At 39.2% G+C, this 25,158-nt stretch overlaps 2 protein-coding genes across 3 annotated transcripts; both read right to left on the bottom strand.

Moving 5' to 3' along the window:
* Positions 1-1,599: 1,599 nt before the first annotated feature.
* Positions 1,600-16,399, bottom strand: LOC111576174 (jupiter microtubule associated homolog 1). Of its 2 annotated transcripts, none has more exons than XM_023281735.3 (5): positions 16,188-16,399; positions 13,873-14,015; positions 7,186-7,334; positions 6,025-6,052; positions 1,600-2,161 (listed from the first exon to the last, which is right to left on the bottom strand). In XM_023281735.3, exons 1-5 carry the CDS (start codon positions 16,241-16,243, stop codon positions 2,025-2,027), a joined length of 513 nt encoding a protein of 170 aa, XP_023137503.1. In that variant the 5' UTR covers positions 16,244-16,399; the 3' UTR covers positions 1,600-2,024. The 2 variants fall into 2 exon arrangements, with proteins under 2 accessions (XP_023137503.1, XP_023137502.1); XM_023281734.3 differs by having other exon boundaries at positions 7,186-7,337; positions 16,188-16,397.
* Positions 16,400-17,817: 1,418 nt separating this feature from the next.
* LOC111576170 (small ubiquitin like modifier 2) lies at positions 17,818-24,769 on the bottom strand. Its single transcript, XM_023281729.3, has 4 exons — positions 24,612-24,769; positions 23,744-23,875; positions 20,932-21,003; positions 17,818-18,475 (listed from the first exon to the last, which is right to left on the bottom strand). Exons 1-4 carry the CDS (start codon positions 24,630-24,632, stop codon positions 18,413-18,415), a joined length of 288 nt encoding a protein of 95 aa, XP_023137497.1. The 5' UTR covers positions 24,633-24,769; the 3' UTR covers positions 17,818-18,412.
* Between the last annotated feature and the right edge of the window lie 389 nt (positions 24,770-25,158).

Raw genomic sequence — 25,158 nt, 5'->3', positions numbered from 1 at the left:
GATTTTTGAATATTTGAATTTAGATTTGTTTAACAACTAACAACTTTTCTGCAGTATGAAGTGTGATTATTTGTATTATTCAATCTTGTTTCTGAGTCATTTCATTGTTTTTCACGTGTAAATATCTTTCATTAAACATTTAAAAGCAAGAAAATACATAAATTCATGTAAAGTGAAAGATGGAAACTATTGATTATGCAAAATTACTTTATTTTTATGAGATGACTATTTTTAAAACATTTTTACTGTATTTTTCCTTTTTTGCTTTGTCTCATTTTTGTAATATTTTGTCTTGTTTTTGTTGTTTTTTGTCCTTTCTTGTCTGACTTTTGTCGTTTTGATCATAAAGTAAAATACTGTATCATTCAGTTCCAGATCGCTGTGACTAAATGTTGTTCTTTTGTAGACAATCTGTGATCTGGCTGCTGTAATGAGTAAATGATAAACTGAGGCATAAAGTTGTTGAAACTGAATTTATTTTTATAAGAAACTTCAGTTTGTTCTTATGATTTGTAAAAAGATAATTCCTTAAATGTGAACATTTTCAGAATGTGTTTCTTTGCACTAAAACAAAGGAAAGATGTGATGTGATCATTTATAGGTTATTATGCTGTGGTTTTACTGGTCCGGATCACTGGAGATGAAAGTGGGCTGAATGTGGACCTGAACTAAGATGAGTTATCGTCTATTCTGATGTGACTAAGCAGACTAGTTGTCTCCATGTTAGTCTAAATCTCCCAACTACAATATAAAGCCAAAGATCAGAGAGAATCCTCAGAACTGATGCTGGCATGTACTGCTGCTCTGTCAGCGTCACTTTTTATGGATTTATGAAGGTTAATTCCTGCTTCAGAGCCACATTTATCACAGAGAGGCTGTTTTTTGTTTTTTTTTTACCTTTGACCCTCTCAGTGAAGTTAGCTTTCAGAAGTTGCACGACTACACTTCCTTATCATTTCGGTGTTTTTGCCTCTCATATTGCAGCAGAAATCTCTTCGTCACCTCAGATTATGAACCTTTTTAATAACTTGTCTCTTCCTTTGGCAGAAAATAACCTCCAATTTGCTCCGATAACCATTTTCCTCAAAGGGTTGTGGGATATTTAACCACCTAAAGAGGTATTATTCACCATGTTTGCAGGTTTTAATTGAGGGAACGACTAAACAGAGCTGACGTTTGAGTTAAACTCGAAGGTGCTCGTAAAGAATCCCTGCATCCCCTCGGTGCTCGGGCTCAGACCAAATAAAGTCATCTCCGAGCAGCGCTGCTAAACATTACATTTTGCATGAATCACTTTTCACCTTTTGGTTTAAAAACATCAATTGCGACGCCTATCTTAAATCAGAAACACGGCAATGGGAGCCAAATATCCGGCGTATGATGTCATGAAGTTTCTCTTTTGACATAACTGGCAGCAGATATCGTGATTACTTTTTGCCGGGCTGATTTCCAGCCACGCTCTCTCTCCTCTCGGCCACATTTTACTGACATAAATAACAGCCAGCTCTCTGCTTCCAGTCATCAAACCCAAGAGGAGAATGAACAGAACCGGTCTGAGCGTCAACATCCCCACACAAAACACAAATCAGTCGCGGCAAATTCATATGAATCTTTATTGTATTTAGAAATCCACGCATCAAATCTTTTTTATTATTTTTTTTCCTTTACCATTTACAACAGGGTGGGTGGGGGGAGAATGAGGGACAAGCTAAACGTCATGCCTTTCCCAGCAGGCGCAATGCACTACAGGATGGGCTGAGATGGAACGGGGCGGGCGAGATACGTAAAGTGCTTTTGTCGACAGTTTTCTTCTTTTTAATAGAAAAAAGGAATAAAACAAAAGGTTTGAGGGTGGAGGGCGAGGGTCTGTGGACGTGACGGCATGTGAGGGAGGTGATGGAGGGGAGGGGAGGCGGTGCGATGAGGAGGAAGAGAGTGGTGGGTGGGTGGTTGGGTGGGGGGTATTTATCTTCAAAAAATAAAAAAGCATTCGAATGAAAAAAAAAAGAAAAACAGGAGTGGTCTCAACCCAGGATGAGGCTGGACTTGCCACCAGGAGGGTTTCTTCGGCCGCCGGCGGCAGCGTTGGCGCCTCCCGATGGGGCGGAGGGCTGTGGCTGCTCCTGGTCCTCCTGCTCCACCTCACCATCCTCACGACACTCTGCAGGAACAACAAAACACATTTACCCTCGTGTTGTTCCGCAAGGCCAAACTGACCCGTTTTAAAGTTTGAAAATGTGGGGGAAAAAAAAACTTTCACAGTGAAATTTCTGATGTCCACATTTTTGACATTTTTAGGAAATTTTTGAACATTTTTTGGTGGAAAAAGGAATGTTATAAAAAATTTTGGTTGTTTTTTTTGTGTGTGTTCTTAAAGAAAATATCTGAAATTTCACTGATATATATATATATATATATATATATATATATATATATATATATATATATATATATATATATATATATATATATATATATATATATATATATATATATGTAGCCGCATTAGATATTTTTACTCATTTTTTGGAAAATTTTTACTCCTTTTTTGAAAATATTTACAAAAATTTCTTGCCAAATTTGGGGATTTTTTTTTTAAATAAAACTTTTAAGGGAAACTTAAGAAATTATTGGAATTTTCTTAGTGAAGGTGTTGCAAATTTTCTGAAATTTGGGGAATTTTTTAGCTGAATTTGGGATTTTTTTCAGATAAGGAAACAATATTTTTTGGTGCCCATAAATGAAGACAACAGGAGGGTTAATCCAGAGTGAACATGTAACCGAGCCAAAACAGCTTATAAAATATTAAATACGTCTTTATCTGGTCAAACTGGGTGTTTGGAAATAAAAGAATAAGCTGGTTTCAGTAGCTGGCAACAGAGAATTAACTACAGAGAAGCTCCAGAAGTGGAGAGAAAAGGATTTAAACTCTAGTAACAGATGGATATGATGCAATGCCTCCATTTAAAGTCTTTTTAAGCTGATTTTTTAGACACAAAACAAAGACATGGGCCAAAAAAACTCCCCTCTGCCTTGAGAGCACAAGGAAAAAAACTATATCTAGCACAGATATACGTTAGAATTTACACAAATATGTGACTTAAAAGTATCTTAAAGAGCCAAAATCGAGTGAAAAGCTGATGTGAGTTATTTACTACTCCACTAAACAAGGCTACGCTAGAAAAAAGCAAAGTTTTCTTAACATTTGGAAACTGTAATTCTTGAACAATTTGCTGCTATTTTGTACATTTTCACCATTTTGTTAAATCTAAAATAATGCCTAGTAAAACCACATAAAAAATTATTATTAAATGAATTCATTTAGTTTTTATCAGATCATAAACCTGTATTTTTTTTTTTTTTTTATAAACAAATTTTTTTTCTTGGATCTGGCCGGAAAACTTTGGTTTCTTCACTATTTACTTCAAATCTTATTTATTCTTTTTAAAAATCATTATTATACTGATAATTGTCGCTACTAAAAAAAAAAGACTCTCTTCCTGTCTCATGGCGAATTGTCAAAATCCACCAGCTGCCATTTCCACGCCTTTTGCGGAGCATTTTGATAACTTTTGATCACCCGTGCCTGTTGTACATCCAAATTTCAGCTCTTTCGAGGTTACCCCGTTTGAGTTTATAGCTTTAAAAATGTTCAAAAATGACCCAAAATCGCCACAAATACGACACGTAATTCAAAATGGCCGACTTCCTGTTGGGATTTGGGTATTTGAGGCTTTGACGAGTTACAGATGCGTACCAAATTTCGTAGCTCTAGGGGGCTGAGTTTTGATAATATTGCAGGGGGCGCTACTGAGCCATTTCACCACATACGTGTGCATTTGTGTGCCTTGCCTTTGTTTATTAATAATAATAATAATAATAATAATAATAATAATAATAATAATAATAATAATAATAATAATAATAATTATTATTATTATTATTATTATTATTATTATCATTATTATTATCATTATTATTATTATTATTATTATTATTAATCCATGCATTCCAAGAGGTTCCTTGCACTGTTGGTGCTCAGACCGCAATACATGAGGTCCTCGGTTTACGACGTCCTTGACCTACAGCGTTACATCCGAACTGGTTACAGGCGGGTCCTCGGTTTACGACATACCATGGTTCGTCAGAATTGGTTACGTGGAACTAGTTGGTGAGCGGAGTGGATGAATACGTTGTCACGCTATCAGACAGCTTTGTTTCCATTCTCCGGTTGGACGCCACCTTGAATTGAGCTACATTCTAACTTTTTGCCTTTCATTATGGCTCCCAGCGTAAGTCAGACTCCTATGATGCTTGGAAGAAAAGGAAAGCCGTCTCCATGGAAGTGAAATTAGATAGAATAAAACGCGCAAGTTGTAAAAACAGTGCAACATATTCTGCTTTCTTCTTGTAAAATGACTCATACATGCACGAAAGTCGTCGGTATTCATGACTTTTCCAAAGAACTGATGGATATCGTGATGCACGTAACGGCTTTGTTTACATTTTAACCGGAGTTCTGACTTGCGGCGAAAATCGATTTAGGTTGATCCGTAGGAACGCAACTCCGACAAAAGTCAAGGACCCCCTGTAATCAGAATGAGATTCTTTTTTTTTTTTTTTGCCCAGTAGGTTTTTAACATGCAAGGAATTTGTCCTGGTGTTTTAGTGCATAACAGTAAAAAGCATCACACAGACTTTAAAATATGCAACTTTCTGTGCAAATTCGGCAAAGCCAAGCAGTAACAGAAGGCGATGTGTATGCATCGCGTTGCCATGGGAACGTCCATGCATTCAGCTGGGGATGCATAAAATGCATAAATATGTTTTTTATGCTTGGTCCACTCCACTGCATAATACACTGAATAATTTCACTTTGACGTGACACAAATGCTTCTTTTTCTGCAGAACAAGAGTCAAACTAAGACTCCCTTTAATGGGAGTGTGCAGAGAGCTTAATGAAGAAAACCTGGTTAACAAACAAAGTTGATCCCCACTGTTGTGATTTCAGGTTTTGTCAAGCCGACTAACACAAATGAAGCCTGGGTGTGTCGTGCTTGCTTCATATTTCTTCCTGTCAGGTAGATTTTGACTAAAGGTGGCTTTGTAGGCTAAAACAGGGCAGCTAAAGTTGCCCAATTGTGTAATAAAACCCAAGCGCTAAAGCGTTGGGCTCTCATTGTTCGTTAGTGCCTGAATTGCTGCTGCATTTGCACATTGAAGGGGATTTTTCAACTGAAACGTTACATATAATGGTATTTTTTAAAGGCTCTCAACTCTAAAACACTGGCTGCTTGACCCCAGAGAGAACAGAGGGGCTGCTGGGACGACGGCATTAAGGTTTATGGTGCCACAGATATTAGGACTACACTGTCTGGTGAACGTGTATCCAGAGGCTCATATATCTAATATTCCAGCACAATCCCGTCTTGTCCAAACTATCCGCTCTCAGCTGGTTTACTCTCTGTGAGATGTTTGTTTCAATGAGACATGAAAGTTCCATACACAGCGAGTTAATAAACTGGTTTAAGTGCTCCAGAAGTTTTGTATAACATCAAAACACTTCAAAGTGCACACACTCTTCAATTGCATTCAAAGCCGGCACAGAAAGTGAGCTTTAATTTTAATATTTTCACTGAGCTGTGCGGTCGAACCCTCCATTATCCGAGGAGCCAGACACTCTGTTAGCAACGTGCACCTGGAGGTTAATAAAAAGCTTTTTAGCCTGCCATGAAAAGAACAGCTGCTTGACTACAGACCATCACGCCATCATGACAGGGAGAAACCACATCAAAGCGGTCATGTGATGTTGACTTAGAAAGTGTGTCCTGTATGTAGAAAACAGTCATGGTATGCCAGCAGCATACAGAGCACCACCACAATCTGATGTTTAGGAGAAGCAGTCCGTCTGTTCTGGAGCTTTTCACGGTGATCTGAGTCATGCGCTGCTGTTTAGATACAGTCGGAGTGTGACAGAAACGTAAAAGGCTTTTTATAAACAGCCGACGGCTTCAGGAGACTTACCATCATTTGGTTCTTGGCCATTTTCACCCTGCAACAAAAACATGAGACGAGAATATCACTGAACCGACTCCTCTCTTTATTCAAACCACAAACCAGAAAGAGAAAATACTGCAGAGAAAACACCCCAGAACACCACCCATTAATGCTCCTTCTGAACCCTCCAGATGCTGTATATTTCTGTAGGTCAGTGGTTTCTTTGTTTACTTTCTTTATTCAAACTTCTTTATACAAGATTAATTTAATTTAGCTGTTATCAGATCATAAACCTACATTTTTAAATTTTTTATTGCATCTGACTAAAAAAACTAGAGCTTCTTCACTATTGATTTCAAATTTTATTTATTTTTTGGAAAAACATCACTATTTTACAGATAATCATCGTTACTAAAAAAAAAGGACTTTTTAAAGTATGTTACAGATTTTGTCTGTTTGTTTAAACCGATATTGAGTAAAATCACAGGAAAAATGTTTTAATTTGCAAGTTATCAAATCAAAAACCTGCATTTTTATAAAGTGATAATTTGTGCTTTTGTATGTATAGAGAAAGCCACAGATAATGTCTAGTAAAATAACCCAAAAAATGTTTTATTTTACTAGTTATCAAATCAAAAACATGTATTTTTACAAAGTGGTAATTCATTCTTTTATAGCATTTCACCATAAAACTATAGTATTTTTTGTTATTTATTTTACATTTTTCTAATGTATTTTACATTTGATATCAGCAAAAACCATCATTACAAACCAGAAAGAGAAAATACTGCAGAGAAAACACTCTCAGTGTTTCTGTGGCTCAGCTTCTACTTTCACTGATTAATGCTCCTTCTGAACCCTCCAGATATTTTATATTTCTGTAGGTAAGCAGTTTCTTTGTTTACTTTCTTTATTCAAACTGTCCAATTAAAAATAATTCTATCCGCACCAGAGAGGAGCGGCTCTTTGGCAGCACAGAAACCAAACCTCCACAGGGATTACAAACGTCAGCGGAGGAAATCTATCAAACAACATCCTGGGTCGGTTTCAGATAGACGGATAAAGTCGTCCATCCCCCCAGTGAATTTTCCACTGATCCGTTTACAATTATACCTAATCTACGACTGTGTGCTTTTCACTTTCAGGTCTGTTTTGGAAACAGCGTCCGTCAGGCTAAAGGAAACGCACCTCTCGTCTCTCTTTCCAGACCATGGCGGCCCCGGAGTTGTGGATGGTTGTCAGTTCCGGCTGAGGGTTCTTGGGGAAGAGAAGAGGCTGCTGGCACCTCCTCAGCGGGGCCGAGGGTTCTCCACACAGGGTTCCTGCAGGGGCCCCGGCTGCTGGATACGAGACAAAGGGAGGAAAAGTGTTGTAAAACAGAGAGTAGCACGTAGGAAAAGGAAGAAAGAGTGCTGGAAATCGGTATTCAAGACGACGTACTGTTACAGAAATATTACTCAACAAGTTAAAATATTGGTGTTAAACAAATACTTAAGTGAAAGTATTCTATTCAGAAATTAAGGGTGTCAATAACTTGAAACCATCAATTCAATAAAAACAAGAAAAGCACTCAGAGAGTGCAGTCCTCCTCCAAGGTTGCTCATTCCCCCATATGTCGGAAATGCAGCATTTGTTTGTTGAGCACAGGCATGCGTTATGCATGTGTACGTTATGTACGGATACCAAATCACATGACCTAGACATGTAGCGGGCGGCGGGAATTGATGGGACTCAGAAACACCCCCACAATTTAATTAACTGTTCCTTGCATCATTTCCAACGGATAAGTCCACAGCAGTGGATTTGAAGTAGGATCACAATCATGTGATCATCAGGAGGCAGCTGATGTAGTGTTCACTTGTACTCAAAATTACTCAAAAACATGTCTAAAATGTCTAAAGAATATCCCAAATAACTTAAAACATGTCCTAAATTATTAGAACGTGTTCCAAACGATTTGAAACTTGTCCAACATGACTGAAGATTGTCCAAAATAACTCAAAATGTGTCCAAAATCACCCAAAAATGGTCAATATGGCTCAAATAGTGTCCAAAATAACTTGAAAAATGTCCTAAAAGACACAAAAAATTGTGAAATGGCTTGAAAATTTTCCGAAATTACTCAAAGATGTCCAAAATTGATTCCAAAAATTATTCTGAATTGGCTGGAATTTGTTCAAAATGACAGGAGATGTGTCCTAAATGATTAATGTCCCAGAATGACTCAAAATAGTTCAAAGTGACTATAGTCAACTACATAGTTACAGTGATGCCATGCTGCTATCTAGCAATGATACAGAAATCTTTAATGCATGTATCAAACTGTGTGTTTTATGGTCCATGTGCCCCCCCCACCTCTCTACCTCCATCCCTCTACCTCCATCCCTCTATCCCTCTACCTCTCTACCTCTTCTGTCCCTCTCAACCCGCCCGGCCAGCAGCAGATGGGTCCCCCACATTAGAGCCGGGTTCTGCTTGAGGTTTTTTTTCCCTGTTAAAAGGGTGTTTTCCTTGCCACTGTCGCCTTTTGGCTTGCTCTGGGGGTCAGGCATATGGGTTCTGTAAAGCGTCTCGAGACAATTTGTAATTGGCGCTATATAAATAAAATTGAATTGAATTGAATTGTATTAACAAATCTGTGGATCCAGACCATAAGCTGCATCACTGCCAAAAATCGAATCACTTGGTCCTTGTGTCATTTCTGACCTTCCCTGAAAATTTCACCAAATCCATTAGTCTGTTATTGAGTAATGTTGATAACAGACAGACAGACACACAAACCAATGGCAATTGTCTCATTACTCCGTCGCAGAGTAATGAGTTAAACCAGACAGAATTTATGAGGTTGAATGGGCTTTGCTCAGAGGCAGTTTGTTCCTCCTGCAAGCAGTTACTGCCCCACCAGTTAGAATCGAAAAGCTTACCAATTAGGTAAGCTTTATACAGCGTAAGCAGAGTTACTGAGTAGGCCTATAATTTGAATTCATTTCCAAATCATTAATCTGACTTATTCCTTGAGTCAGTAATGATGTATTTTCATAATCCTTGACATGAAGACAAAAAATAACTACAACCCTGCAGTGAGCACGGGTTTGGAGAGGTGACCAAAATGCACCAGATATATTCTGTTAGCTTCACATATGAGCTTCTGGGGAAACTGAGTGAAATGTACAAGATGCTAGCATGTCCAAGAATTAAGTCGCTGTCTGGCTGATCGTATTTCATCCGTCGGAAATCATACGACTGAGCAGCCTTGGAGGAGTACTGCACTCTCTCAGTGCTTTTCTTGTTTTATTCTTAGTGAAGTTTATTTGGATTCAGCTCTGAAATAATTGACACCGGGTGAAAGAAGCTGTCGTTGTGGCTGCATTTAGTTAAAACACAAAGTGAGAGTAAATTTTTAAACAGCCATTTTGAACAGCAAACACAGTATTTCATGTAAACAGTTGGTTAAGTTCTCTGTGTTCCATGTTCCTCAGTTGTGCTTGTGCTGGGATCACGAGGTATTAAAGCTCTATTTTCAGAAATCATATGAACATGGATAGTCGCATGATGCTCGGCTCAGAGTCTATTGTTATCATGTCAATAAAATGATCAGGTTTGAAAAAATGCTGCAAATTCAAGTTATATATGTGTATTTATAATTCATTTAGGATAATAAGTTGATCAGACAGAGAGCACTGCATTGATTATTCTAGAGTAGCTATGAATATCAGCCAACTAAGTTTTTTTTGGTTGATTACGACTTTATTAATCATACTAACAACAACAGTTGTAACTCCACACCTGCTAACGTCCATATCATTATGTTTTCTTTCTTTCCGTCCACCAGCTTATATAGAAGCTAGACAGGAAGCACACATGACAAAACATGAGTAAGCCCTCAAAGCAGCGGAGTCATACCAGATGGACACTAATCCAATTAGTCACAAAGCCACCCCAGACCTCGATGTTCCCAACTCGCTCTCCACAAGATTCATCTTCTCAGATTGGACAAAACATCAGCTTTCTGACTGGAATAACACGGGACGAAATCACCGAGAACCAACAGGAAACGTCACCAAATCCGCTTGGGCAGCTGCAGCAGACCCAGAAATGTGGTGGAACGCTTCCAGACAGGCGACCTGGATGCCAAAACTCACAAAACCCTGTAGCGCTCGCAGTCTCATTTAGCAGAAAGAGCATTAAAAGCCCGTGTTGGCCCACAGTGGGGGAAGCAGGCTGTGCTAACCAAAGCCACATAAGGTAACGGCTACTGCCCAGAGGGCCGGGAGGGGACAGGCCGTCTTTGTCATGAGGGGAACAACGGCTGCCGGAGAAGTGAAGGAGTGGCCGTTGTTGCTAATGGAGTGGAGTGAATCAGCAGAGTCCATCACTCAACAACAGCTCCTTCATTACAGGCTCCACAAGTCTGATCAATGCAGCGCTGGGCAGTAAACAGCAATATGAAATGGAAGAAGATTAAATTAGATTGACGGCCTAGACGGATGCATTATGTTGTCATCATTACAGCACATAGCCATCTACTTAACCTTATAGACCTCCTGGGCCCATGGTATGAATGTAAGACAACACTGATCTCTCTGAAACAGGAACAACAATCATCTCAGCTTTCACTCTTTATTACATGGCACTCGTCCTGCGGCTAGAAGCTGAGGGTGCTTGAACATACCAACAGCTCTGGTATCTAAAAAACCCTGAAACCCCGACTAATGACCTGCCAAAGAGTTGGGCTGAATAACAACATGATCGTGTGTCGGTATAAACATAATATCAGCACATTCCTGCAGCCAGACAGACACAAAAACTCTCATTCTAAGACTTTAACCCTCAGATGCTCCAGTAGTTGGACCCGACACTCTTCCTAACTGGGTCAAAAACGACCCGTATAAGAATCAATGTGTTTTTATAACATTGTTTGTCATTTTGGTTAAGAATAATCATTTGTGTTTTGTTTGTATTATATTTTTATCCACACAGGAATGATTTCATGTTTGAAATATGCTTATTTTTCACTGATTTGGAACCTTTTGATAATTGAAAAAGAAGAATATTACACAGAACAGCAACAGAAGAATGTAAGCATCCATTTTTTTGACATTTTTCCACTCTTTTCCTCCAAGTTTGTGTATCACCTCTTGTATGATATTATTAGTGATAAAGAGCTTGGGGTAGTCATACAAATATAATAATTTCTTTAAAAGTATAAAAGGAAACTTTAAAATTTAAATTGAATGATATCAAAAACATATTTTTTGATGAATAGTTGGAAAATGAAATGCTAAAATCTTTTCATTACAAAGATATTCCAAGAAAACAACCTCACCAGGTCATTTTTGACCTACTGATGCATCCAAGGGTTAAAGATGTTTTTTTTTTTTGTTGTTGTCATCAAGTGTAGAGACACTGGAGACGTGGGGAGAGAGAAGATCACCATGTGAGTCTTACTGAACTCACAGGAATTAAAAGACTGCCTTCTAAGGGTGCACTTTTTCCATTCCAAATCATAAAAAAAGACTTCTGCTCTTCCTTCCCACTGTAGCCATGAAGGCAGTTTTATCTACGTTATTTTCTCAGGTATGCACCGCCACCTTCTCACACAACTGAGTATTGTTGTTAAGTAGTTAACTCCCCAACCCGAGCTTCCTGTGGCTCTAATTTTGGATAAAGTCAAAATACGAAACTGTTTCCAAGCTCTGATAATGCACGTCTTACTGGAGACTGTGTTATGACAACGGGGCTTAGAGGAATAACTCACATACTGCAAGACAAGCGTTTCCAACACAGTCAAACATTATTCTAACACAGGGGTGTCAAACATCCGGCCCGCGGGCCAAAACCGGACGACTTCATCGAGTGTAACAACTACAGAGAAGACATAAACTGCAGATTGCAAATCTGTAAAACTGTAAATTTTAAATAATTTCTAGACAAGTTGTTTTGATCATAAAGTACTAGATTGTTCGTTGTTCTTTTGTCATTTTGTGTCTCATTTTTGTAATGTTTTGTCCTGTTTTGTTTTTTTGTCTGACTTTTGTAGTTTGTCTCATGCTTTTGTTGTTTTGTTTGTTGTTTTTGTTGTTCTGTGTTTCCCATTTGTCTCACTTGTGTTTTTTGTCTCACTTTTGTCATTTTGTGTTTTGCTATTTGTTGTTTTGTGTAACAATTCTATCGTTTTGTTTTTTTGTCTCGCTTGTGATGTCTACTTTGTCATTTTGTTTCTCGCTTTTGTCATTTTTGTGTCTAGTTTGTGTCATTTGTGTTATTTTTTGGTCTATTTTTTGTCATTTGTCCATTTTTTTGTTGCTTTGTAACTTTTTTGTCTATTTTTTTTGTCCATTTTGTGTTTTGTTTCATGTCTTTTATTTTTTGTCACTTTGTGTCTCATTTTTGTCATTTTGCGTCTCATTTTTGTAATATTTTATCTTGTTTTTTGTCGTTTTAATCATAAAGTAAAATCCTATATCATTCAGGTCCAGATACCTGTGACTGCATGTTGTGTTCCTTTGTAGACACTCTGGGATCTGGAAGTTGTAATGTGTAAATGATAAACTGAAGCATAATGTTGTTGAAATTAAACTTATTTTTCTTAAGAAATTTCAGGTTGTTCATGATGTTTTGTAAAATACAACTCTTTAAATATGAATATTTTCAGAATGTACTTTTTTGCACAAAAACAAAGGAAATATTTGGAGATGTGGTTATAGGTTATTATGCTGTGATTTCACTGGTCTGACCCACTTTAGATCAAACTGGGCTGAATGTGAACTAAAATGAGTTTGACACTCCTGGTCTAAGTGGTCTGGACACGTCTTGAGCATATAAAAGATTTAAGTGAAGCTGCAGAGGGCTGCAGGTGGAAGCAAACACACCTGTTTGAGTTCATACACAGGCCACAGAATACTTATAATGTCTGCTATTGTAATAAACTGTGATCATTCCAGCAGAAACTAATATCCTTATCCGGTTGCATCGGTCAAAGTGGGACAACTATGAGAAGCTCCACTGAACTTGAACTTGACCCGAGTGAAACAATGCAGGCAGGAAGAGGCTGAGTTGGAAGCAGCAGCTGGATCTGGAGGTCAGAGGCTGAAGTCATGATTTTAGGCCACATTCTTCATACACAGACCATTTGACACAACACGCAAACAGTTTTCAGAGTGAAAACATGTGATTTCTGACTTCACGGCCCCTGAGCTGAAATGGATTTACTGCTGCAGAGATTGAATCTTCCTCTTTATGCGCTTTATTAAATCGTAGAATCTACCCAAACACAGACTAGCCAGATAGAAAGTCCCGTTCTTAGCAACGGAGCTGCTCAGAGTGACATAAGTCTGGCTAAAACTTTACCTGGATTTTTATGAAGCATACTGCCAGGCAATGATTTCACTACATTAATATTTCATTTAAGCTTCTGCAGCTGAACGTTTGCAGTGACCTTGAAGCCTCACAGGTCTCCTATCTGCTGCCTGTGTACTCAAAATAAAACTCCCCTCGTGCCCATACCAAGCCATGCATTTCACCAATTGATGCATTTTTAACTGACCTACTTCTTTCCACTGAGGACCGATCCTTAACCCCATTCAACAAAGCCAAGCTTCAAATTACTCTTATCCCAGTCCTCTGGGGCTTTTTGGCTATTACACTTGTGGAATGTTCTTACTGACAACCAAAATGGAAAGTATACTCTGGTTTGCATCTTTTCCGAGCTCAAGAATTAATTCCATGGTGCTTTTTGCTGACGTAAGGCTTCTGGAAGTTTTCTCTACTTGTGAAAACTGGTGCAAAACTCAGACCACAGTTGATGTGACCGTGCAAATCTAAACCTAAGGGTTTGGAAAAACAGGAAAATAAGAAGACATTAGACTGAATTACTGGGCGGATTGTTCCTCCGGTGAGCATGAGGGTCGTCAGGTTCTGCAAAGATGCTGGAGGCCATCTTGTTCTTGCGTTGGGGGGTCGTGTTGTCATCTGTGCCGAAGGAGAAGCTGGTTTCCCCTCCTGGCGGTCGTAGTACCCTAAAAAGAGCGAAAAAGATCATACTGTCAGCTGAATGACGCTCCCATCCCCCCCGCTTGAAACTAAAACACAAGCCTTCACCTCACACACCACTGATCAGCTGCACAGTGCAAAAAAAATAAAAAATCAATAGTCAAATAAAACATGAAGGTTGCCTGGAGCTACTTGCAGTCTTCTCCCTGCTCCACCCAAACCCTTTCATGATGCACATACCACACACACTGAAACACCAGCAAGGTCTACGCTCTCTAAGCCCCGGCTGTCAGCCTGTCAGACAGACAGTCACAATCTCTGCCCTGCAGCTGACTCCAGTCGCATATAATCACAGAGTTAACTGACTAGCTGCTGCCTCTCCTCAGCACAGATTCCTTTGCAGTGACACACGAGGGGTCGGTGTCCATTTCTCCTAGAACTCAGCTCCCATTACTGACTGAACAAACCAAATCTCATGCACCTTTTCTGACAATAACACACAGCTGAGGTGAAAGGTCCAGCTAATACAGGTCATCTAATACTCAGGCTGCTCTATGGGAAGCTTGCATGCAAACCACAAAGCCCACTTTCTGCCGACATTCCTCCCACCACAAGCTGAACAAAAGCAGCACAATAATTAGCAGGGAAGCCCTCCCTCTTTTTTTCCAGCAAACTCTCCTCAGAGTCCCCCGAAGCCACCAGCTGACACACCGAGCAGCTGTCCTAGGGCCAGGCGGGCAGATGGGAGTCCAAAAAACAACTCTGCTCTTGAACTACAAAGAACCAGAGGAGGAAAATCAACACCGCGTGGACGGCAGTGGTGTGAATTTTTCTCTCGATTCTCGTGTGCACACCACTGTCCGTCACACGTGGCTGTGACAGTAATGCCTAAACCAGACTTCACCTCCCGGCCAGAGAGGATGAGCTCATGCTTTCCACACGGATTGCGACGGAGAAAAGCTTTCAGCCGCCTGGCAGCAGACCCCACCCTAGAATCAAACTGCAAACAAAAATCAATAAAATGGCAATAGTGATTGGAAGCTGGAGGGCCACTATGAGGCGGGTGAAGCTGGGGGGAAGATCCAGCTGAGCTCCACGGCAGAAGATGGCATGTCTGATAAGGCAAGGTGAGGAGGCCTCTGATGGCCTACTAAGATTTCAGCCTAATTCTGCTCAAAGTTGCCGCTCCTTACGGATGTGTTCGGCAGCAGAAATGGCCAGCAGCTCATAAACGGGGCTTTAAGGGGCAAAAGCAAAGAGCTAAGTGAAGATTTACAGGCTTAGCTAGCTGAAAGCCCCCACCCAAGCCCCGGCATCATCCAGCACAGCATGAGACTTCAAAACGCTCGGTGACTGACCGACATTTGACATGCTCACTCAGCAAAGGCTAACAGCACCGGTTTCCCCTGAATAAAAATCAAGCCTGATTACTGAGGCAGCCAAGATTTGAAGCCTTTATCTTTGCACACTTCACTGCAAAAGGGGGAGGAATGCATCCAGACGATACGCATCACTTACAGGAAAGGAATGACTGCGTTCTTGGAGGATGAGTCTTTAGGTGTTTTTCCATTAAAGTGGTATTTTAACAGGGACTGTGCACACACTGTGGAGTGGGTAAAAGCACGCTAAATGACTTCCTCTGAACTTCTACTGGCCCAAACCCACAATGAAATCAGAGATAATGACATATACAGACCCAGGTCTGGTCTGGGATCCTTCCTGTTATCAATCACGTTTGGATTATAAAAAATGTGAGTTTTAAGAGTAAAATTGATAATAGCACATTTACAAATCACAGCAGGAGAGAAGCTGTGATTTGAAGTATAAAAAAGTAATTTAAAGAACCAATAAAGAGTTGACGTTTGGTAGCTTGAAAAAAAAAGGTGAAACTTAAGGAAATAATCCAATCTGGCACTTTGGTTTCCGTCTTTTCCTCCTAACTGGCAACCCAGACAAGCTAGCCAATGTAACTTAGTGAAGCTAACGGCTGCATCCCATTAAGATTAACTTAATTAGCAAGACTATGTGACAGTTTAGCTAAATCCACATAAAACCCCTCGTCAACCAGCAGCGGGCTAACGAGGAGGTTAGCCTGAAAGAGGCGTTTGCTAGCTCGGAGGCTCGCCCGCATCCCACTTCTTTTGTTCCTTCGTCAAAAGGGATTTTTTATCGGCTCCTTTTTTCTCCTTTTTTGTTACCTGGAACTGCTTTTAGCACCAGGGTCCATTCCTTTAAAGGTGGTAGTCGTCGTCATGTCTTCGGGAGTATTTCGCTGTTTCTTGGCAGGTAACGAACAGTCAGTAAGAAGAAGAAGTAAAAAAAAAACTAGTAGAAAAAAATAAATCCTCCTCCTTGACCGCAGGGATGCGACGGGATGTAGACTCCACCCGACACTGAAAAACACAACGAAGACCAGATCCGCTGGTTCTGCGGTGCCAGCCCATTAGACCCAGCCCACCAGCAATCGGCCCGCCCTGATTGGCCTGGACGCTGCAGAACTCCGCTCGGATTGGACGGAGCGGCGCAGAACTCGGCTCTGATTGGACGGAACCTCAGCGGTCGAATCTCTTGTTGGTGGCAGGGCTCGGATTCATGTCAGTGGAGCCCACATCCCCAAAGGGCCTGTTTTCTGCCTTTTTAAAAGAAAAAAACAAAAAATAATCGATTGGGACGATCCGAAAAGCGTTTTAACCCATAGATGAACGAGTGATTGGATCCTACACTCTTCTATAAGTGGGTCAAAAATGACCTGTATAAGAATCAATGTTTTTATGCCATTTTTGTCACACAAAAATGATTTCATGTTTAAAATGTTTATTTTTCACTTTAGAACAGATTCAGAAAAGTGAAAATGAAGACTGACACTTCTGACATGGCGTGTGTGGTCCACAGTAAATATATTCCATCACAGGTTTCCATGAAATTCTATGGGAAACGCATGTGGGCCATTTTTGACCCACTTCTAAAAGCTTGGGGTAGTAATACAAATGTTAGAATTTCTTAAAAAACATAAAAGTTAACTACAAAATTTGACTTTAATGATATCAAAAACATGTTGTTTGAGGAATACCTTGAATATAAAATGAAAATAACTTTTCATTTTGAAGATATTGCAAGAAAACGACCTCACCGGATCATTTTTGACCCACTTTTGGAAGCTTGGAGTAGTAATACGAATATTCTAACTTAAAAAGTATAAAAGGTAACTTAAAAATTTTAATGTAATGATACCAAAAACATGTTGTTTGAAAAAGACCTGGAATATGAAATGAAAACAACTTTTCATTAAAATGATATTGCAAGAAAATGACCTCTCTGGCTCATCTTTGACCCACTTTTGGAAACTTGGGGTAGTAAAATGAATATTATAATTTCGTAAAAGTATAAAAGGTAACATAAAAATTTAAATGGAATTATATCAAAACATGTTTGAAAAAGACCTGGAATATGAAATGAAAACAACTTTTTATTATAAAGATATTGCAAGAAAACAACCTCACTGGGTCATTTTTCACCCACTTACGGAAGCTTGGGGTACTAATACAAATATTATAATTTCTTACAAAGTATAAAGGTAACTAAAAAATTTAAATGTAATGATATCAAAAACATGTTGTTTGAGGGATACCTTGAACATGAAATGGAAACAACTTTTCATTAAAAAAGATATTGCAAGAAAACAACCTCACTGGATCATTACTGACCACTTATACATCTACGGGTTAAACCAGAGGGACCAAAACTCCAGGAAAATGGACTCATTATTGCCGTAGTTCTACAAATTTATTGTATACTGTGGAATAATAGTGGAAAAGCAAACAAAATTAGTGAAAGCTTGGAAAAAAGACAACAGCTTTATTTGAACAGGCATCTTAGACAATACAGATGTTTGTTTTTACTGAAACATCCTCATCAGGCTTCCCAAAATTTTGAAGTGATTAATCAAAGCATTTTCCTACACATCCACTACTATATAAAAAATGTATAAAATCAAATATTTTTTACTGAAGATGACAGAAAACCAAATGACAACCCAGCAAGTGACAACGAGTGGAAAAACCTCAAGGACAGATTTGCTGGACGCTGACCAAGACGAGCTCAACAATATGTGATCAACAAAGTCAGTTAATTATTCCTCACTCTTTCACCATGTCTGCATCTTTAGAGCAAAGCCTTCACGCTGGGAAGGGAAGTGCTCGACATTTACCACAAGACGGCATGAACAGACAGAAACCTGAACTCAGGGTGACGTGGATGTGGTTTATGTACAAAGACAGAAAAGTAACAGGGCGGAGGGGCGAGAATGAAAATACTATACAGCAGTTATGTGCGGCAGAGAAATGAAAACTTCTTCTGCGTGGAATTCTGTGGAGACGGTTGGACGAGTTGTGAGGCCGGGAGAGTCGGTCGTGTTGAGGAGGGATTAAATCAGGCCTCCCGTCTGTTGTTGAAACACATCGATTGTATCTTCGTCTTCCATTTCCAACTGTGAGGAGAAAAACATTTAGACACGAGTTGCATGAATTTCCCAAACATTTTGTGTCAGGTTTAATTTCATGAAGCAAAATGTGGAGGACATTTTACGTCCCACCCATCAAATTTCAAATAATCCATGTACTAAATACTAAAACATGCAGTTTTTGTGTAAATATTCTTGTCCCGAGACCAAATCTAAAAAAACTAGGAGAAAAGAATGTTTGAAAATATTTTTAAAATACCAAATAAGTCTGGACTTCCCCCTAAAATTACATTTTTCTCTTGTCCCACCCCCCTGATGACCAAACTGAATCTCAAATAAAACAGTTAAAATGAAATTTAAATATCCTTTTTTTGTTTTGTTTTTTTCATTGATGTCTCTTGTAATTGTGGGAATTTTTTTTAATCAACATAATATTTTAAATAATGATTATTATACATGGAACGTGTGTCCCACAGCATGTTAGCAGAACCTGTTGACATTTCTGTCCCACTTTTGTCATTTTGCGTCTTGTTTTTGTCATTTTGCGTCTTGTTTTTGTCATTTTATATCTTGTTTTTGTGGTTTTGCATCTTGTTTTTGTCATTTTATGTCTTGTTTCTGTCGTTTAAATCATCAAACAGTTTTCCTATAGAATGGGTAGAGCAAAGCTATGTCCTCTCTTCTATTTTCCATATTTTCATCCCATTGTCAGCCTTGATTGAATGTCTCACTCTACCTCATATTATCAGGATCAGACTAATTCTTTGGACTGTTTTCTGAATGACAGTAAGTCTAAAATGATGCTGTATTTCACTATGAAAGCATTGCAATAACATGCAACTTGTGGCTACTCCAATCAAAAACTGCAGTTAGTATAATGCTTCCGTCTACTCAGACATACTCAACACACCTATTAGAGTTTAGTTTAGTGCGTCCTGACAGCCTGAAGCATTTCCTGGTTTGCAATGTCAGCATGTCCTCTCTGTTTACCTTCACAGAGCCCTGATGTTTGACAGATTTCAGCCTACAGACACTGTAATATACTGTATGAGAGTGTGATCAAGATGTTTCCAGACAGTGCCCGTAAAAAGCAAAAAACTATCTGGTTTAAATTCAAAGTGTGCAGCAGGACTCTGCTCCCAGCGCTCCTGAAACACTTGCAACGCAGTTTCACTCTGGATCTCAAACTTATACAGACAGCAAACTGAACCATTTCAGCTGGATTTTAAATTTCTGGAACTATGAGGCTTTTGAAACAAACAACGAACTCCCCCAAAAAATCCCATTTTGCAGTAATACAGTATGAAACTCTTACTTCAAAACAAATTAACTTCCTGAAAAAGACAGAAACTAATTTCCCTTCTTGAGTTCCTCGCACAGCTTTAAACTGTGAAGTCAGAGATCCAGTGTTGATTGAACATATTTTTTCGATTAAAAATAATATATTTAATTCATTTTAATTCAATATATCAATGTAATGTACATTATTTTTGCACTAAGAACATCATTCTCTGCTTTGCACTGTATTATCACTGTAGCAACTTTAATTTTGCACTACTGTGTTTATATTTTCTTTTCACATGTGCAATTATCTGTAAATGTATTTTTATTTATTTATTATTATTTTTTGTTCTCTTCTTCTTTACATAGTTTTTTATTATTCTCTTTCCTTATTCCTAGGATGACACCAACAGCCAAATACAAGTTCCTTGTATGTATTTGTACATTAAAACTGATTCTGATTTCGTCTAAAATGCTAATCAGAAGTTTTCAGGCCCAAAGTGACCTTCAAATTAATTTCCAGGCCGGCTTGTCAGCGTAAAAACCAAAAAATGAAGCTGAGAAATAGGGCAAATCATCACATCTGATGAAGTAAAGTGAGATAAAGTTTGGCTGTTTGCTTGATAAATGTATTAAACTATCCATCTGATGAGAATTCAGTCTGCGGTGACGCCATCAGGTCAGCAGCTAAAAGCCTGCTCGCTGTTTAGTTTGACGCTAACGGGGTTGTGCTCCATGAATTAGTCCCATGGGTCTGACTGTTCTAGTGTTACGTCCCAAAGCGTCTGAGGGCTCCGAAAAATTAAATTCAAGTTGAAGGATCTCAGTGGAGAGTGTGAATGTGGTGCAGGACTTCAGGACAGAAATGTTTCAGGAGCACTGGGAGCAGAGCGTCGCTGCACAGAAAGGAACAGTAGCCTAATTTAAACCAGCTTTAGCTTTTCCCCTTTTCATAGCGCATTCTCTAAGCTGCTTTATTGCACCTTACATGTCCTGTAATTCCATCTATCAAGACTCCTGATTAAATTTTCATTTGTGTGTTCTTTATAATTGCTTCATTTCTAACAATTAGCCTGATCCAGATGGGAAAAAGGGAAAAACAGAAACCAATACCAGAAGCATGTACATTCTCCAAGTACCTTTATCTATTCAGTAAATGCTTTAAAGCAGCTAAAGTTGTTGTTTCCGGACTCCAGACTCACCTGTGATGGTGTGTCTGTCTCGTTTATTGGCTGTCCGTCAAATCTGAACCTGATTTGCCTCATCGACAGTCCCTGGAAAGACAAACACATGCAAACTTCCTGTTAATCAAATGTGAACACAAAGACTCAGACTCTTCTCATGCAAACACTCAATACTAACAAGAACACTTTTTACCAACTCAGTGAACAGAGTTTAACATAGTGGTGTCAAACATGAGGCCCGTGGGCCAAAACCGGTCCACTTTGTAAAGTGTAAAAATTCCAGAGAAGACATTAACTGCAGATTGTAAATTAGTAAAACTATAAATTTAAAATAATTTCTAGACCATGACAAGCTGTTTTGATCATAAAGTAAAATTCTAGATTGTTCGTTGTTCTTTTGTGTCTCATTTTTGTAATATTTTGTCTTGTTTTTGCTGCTTTTTTGTTTGACTTTTGTCGTTTGTTTCATGTTTTTGTCATTTTGTGTTTCCTTTTTGTCTCATTTGTGTTTTTTGTCTATTCTTTTGTCATCTTGTTTTTTGCTTTTGTAATTTTGTTGTCTGGTTTGTCCGTTGCTGTGTCACTTTGTAGCTTTTTTTGTCAAATTTTTTGTCTTTTTTGTTTTGTTTCGTGTCGTTTGTCTCACTTTTTGTCGTTTTGTTTCTTGCATTTGACTTTTGTCTGATTTTTGTCGTTTTGATGATAAAGTAAAATACTATATCATTCAGTTCCAGATACCTGTGACTAAATGTTTTGTGTCTTTATAGATAAACTGTGATCTGGAAGTTGTAATGTGTAAATGATAAACTGAGGCAAGATGTTGTTGAAATTGAATTTATTTTTCTTAACAAATTTGAGGTTGTTGTTATGTTTTGTAAAAAGGTAATTCCTTAAATGTGAACTTTTTTGCACTAAAACAAAGGAAACATGAGGAGTTGTGGTTATTTATAGGTTGCTATGCTGTGATTTTACTGGTCTGGATCACTGGAGATGAAACTGGACTGAATGTGGAACCTGAACTAAGATGAGTTTGACACTCCTGATTTAGGATTAGCTTTAAAAAGAAACTTTAGTTGGGATTTGTTGCCATCTCCTTATGTCAGGCAGAGCAATCTATGAAAATCATCATCTAAAATCTAACAAAAGAATAAAAAACATGTCTTGTTTTGTTTAAGACACTGAAGTTTGAGGGTCATAGAAAAATGTCTTCCAGTGAAACATGCATGAAAGAATAATGAGGAACATCTGCTCTCGGCATACTTTTAAAAACGAACGGCATGCTGAGCGTATCCTCTGCTGGTAATCCAAGGAAGAGACGATACTGAGATTGGTTTCAGACGTCGCGTTCCATCGGGTATTTTAACTTTCAGAAAGTTGTCGTCAAACCTTCACTCATTAGAATAAGTCATAAGAAGAGGCCAACATTCCTGCAGTAGCCTATTAAAGGACGACTTCACCAGTGATTTAGTTTGTAAGTGCAGGAGGAACAGATTAGACGTCTCTGGTGATTAATGTGGAATCACAGATGAAGATAAGGAGGCTGGTTTAGGGGATGCAGGAGACACATAAAGCCTTCAGCTCTGCTGCGTAGATACCAGAGAAGATTTACATCGAGTCTGAAGAGAAGAGAAGAGCTGGATCCCAGCCAGAGAGCTACAACTCTTTCAGCAAAAGCATGACTGAAAATATGATGAACGGCTCTTTATGAGCATCATCTGGCTTTTATTTTAACTTTGACCTTTTAGCATTCTGCACTGATTTTAGTTACCTTTATAGACAGAGCAACTTTAATGAATATAGAGCAACTTTACCTAATGTACAGCCACTTTAACTCATTATAGAGCAATTTTAACTAATATAGAGCATTGTTAACTAGCATAGAGCAACTTTAACTCCTTAAGAGCAACTCTAACTCATTTAGAGCAACTTTAATTAATACAGAGCAACTTCAATTCATGACCACTACTGTTCAAAAGTTTGGAGTCACTTAGAAATGCCATTATATTTGGAAGAAAAGCAGTTTTTTTTTCAATGAAGATAACATTAAATGAATGATAAATCCAGTGTAGACATTGTTAATGTGGTAAATGACTATTGTAGCTGGAAACAGCTGATTTTTAATGGAATATCTCCATAGGGGTACAGAGGAACATTTCCAGCAACCATCACTCCTGTGTTCTAATGCTACATTGTGTTAGCTAATGGTGTTGAAAGGCTCATTGATGATTAGAAAACTCTTGTGCAGTTATGTTAGCACATGGATAAAAGTGTGATGAAATCGTCTGGGTGACCCCAAACTTTTGAACAGTCATGTAATTAACTGCAACTTAACAGTGAAAATCTACAATCATATAAAACCTTCACATCAGATGCAGATTTGCTTTTTGACCACATAGTAAAAATAAATACTGCAAATACATGAGTATTTAATTGTTGTGTAGATCACAACAGATGCTGCAGCTGACACTAGCTTTGTGCACGTGTGACGGAACTGAAAATAATTAACTTTTGTCACTGCCGTCTTTCTTCAAACAACATGTGCACGGTTCAAAGCTGCTCTTCTGAAGCATCAATAAGTATTCCCATACGAGGCTGCAGCAGTGAAACTTTAACTCCTTTAAGCCGTGCTGCATAATGAAGTTGATTAAGGCCTACTTTGTTTTTGCTTTGTCAAAAAAAAATTCCACTCTAATGCTCTTTTAATAGCTGGATAGCTGTGTGCCCCACAAATTTGGAAACCACCACTTAAGGAGAAAAACCTCCAACATCATCCCAAATCCTGAAAAACAGCCAGTGGTGATATCTGTGTGATAACAGCGAGCCGTCCCACCTGTCTCTCGCAGTAGGCCTTCATGAGTTTGATGAGCGGCGTGTGTCTTTTGATCTTGAACTGCACTACAGATCCGTCCTGACCTGCTACCTTCAGGTTTATGTGTTCGTTGTTTTCCGTCTTCACCGCTTCCTGGGGAAGAGAGAGAAAAGCATAATCAACACAGACATGCAGGGAATCAGAGCTGGAATTGTGCATAATTAATTAGCTGATTAATGATGAAGATTTGTGCACCAAAATATCCTATTTTCTGCAACTTTACATGTAACAAAAGGAGTATTAGTGTTGTGTAATGACAGTTTTACAAAGATGTTTAACTAATGCAATAAAATAATGAATCCACTGGTGCAGCAAAAACATGCCACTGGAGCGTGCATCTGTGTGCAAAATTAATTTCAACAAACTTTTAAAGCCTCTCTGGGTCACAGCATCCTTTTGTTTACATTCTGCTTCACGCCAAAGTCACATATCAGCCACAGATGATGCAGATTAAAGTAAAACTCTGCAGATTTTAGCAGCTTCTACCAGCTCTAAACCTGCCGGATGCACTAACTGTCCACCAGCTGCACAAATCAACACACACACTCGCTGTACATGACATTCACACACATTAGCACACCGAGGCATGCCTGAGATGACACCAGCTGGTCGGCTGTGATCAAGCAGAGAGCGATCTGCGCGCCTGTGGAAGCGCGTTCACAAACCTTCCGGTCTATCAAAGTAGGAATAGCTGGTAGTTGAATTTCATCCCGCAACTTTACAAACAGGTAAAGCAAAACATACACAAATGCCTCGTTCTCCCACGAACCCCGGTGTCACGGAGCCGCTGGGACGCGCAGGTGTGTTGGTCCACTGTGGAAACACTCACCTTTGGTTTTTCATCAGCCATGGTCACTCTTTTGGCGCTTCTCTACGCTGCCACACAAAGAATACGAGTGCGCGCACGTACTCGTTCCCGTTTAAATTATTTGCTCGAACGTGCGCGGCCACGCGTCCGTGCGCGTCCACCTCGCCGGGCGCTGAGTGGCCACAAGTAAGTCAGGTGGGCAGATGCGCAGTCTGGCCATGGGCGGGAGAGTCCCGGTGCGCGCGGAAGAGGCGCTCTGCTGCACATGCACGCGCACAGCGATCTTTGCCTTTTGTTTTCGGCTTTTCTGAGGAACATCCATCCCATAATATGCGGCTCATCGGCCTGCAGACCTGACACCGGCGTGGCACGGTTCAGTCAGCATCACCGGACAGAACGCAACCCGCACCGGGAGCGCAGAATGTGCACTTTTTGTTTTTTCCGTTTATTTTAACTCTTTAGACCCCAGCAGCCATCTTGTTTTTCTGTCTGGTGAAAAGATGAACTAAACTAAATGATTAGTTTCACAAACACAGAGTGTGAGGGCAGAAGTCACATCAGCACTGAC

The sequence above is a fragment of the Amphiprion ocellaris genome, chromosome 19 (assembly GCF_022539595.1).
Source record: "Amphiprion ocellaris isolate individual 3 ecotype Okinawa chromosome 19, ASM2253959v1, whole genome shotgun sequence".
Classification (NCBI taxonomy): domain Eukaryota; kingdom Metazoa; phylum Chordata; class Actinopteri; family Pomacentridae; genus Amphiprion; species Amphiprion ocellaris.
The sequence above is the reverse complement of the archived record's forward strand: the minus strand, read 5'-3'. Positions and strand labels throughout refer to the sequence as shown.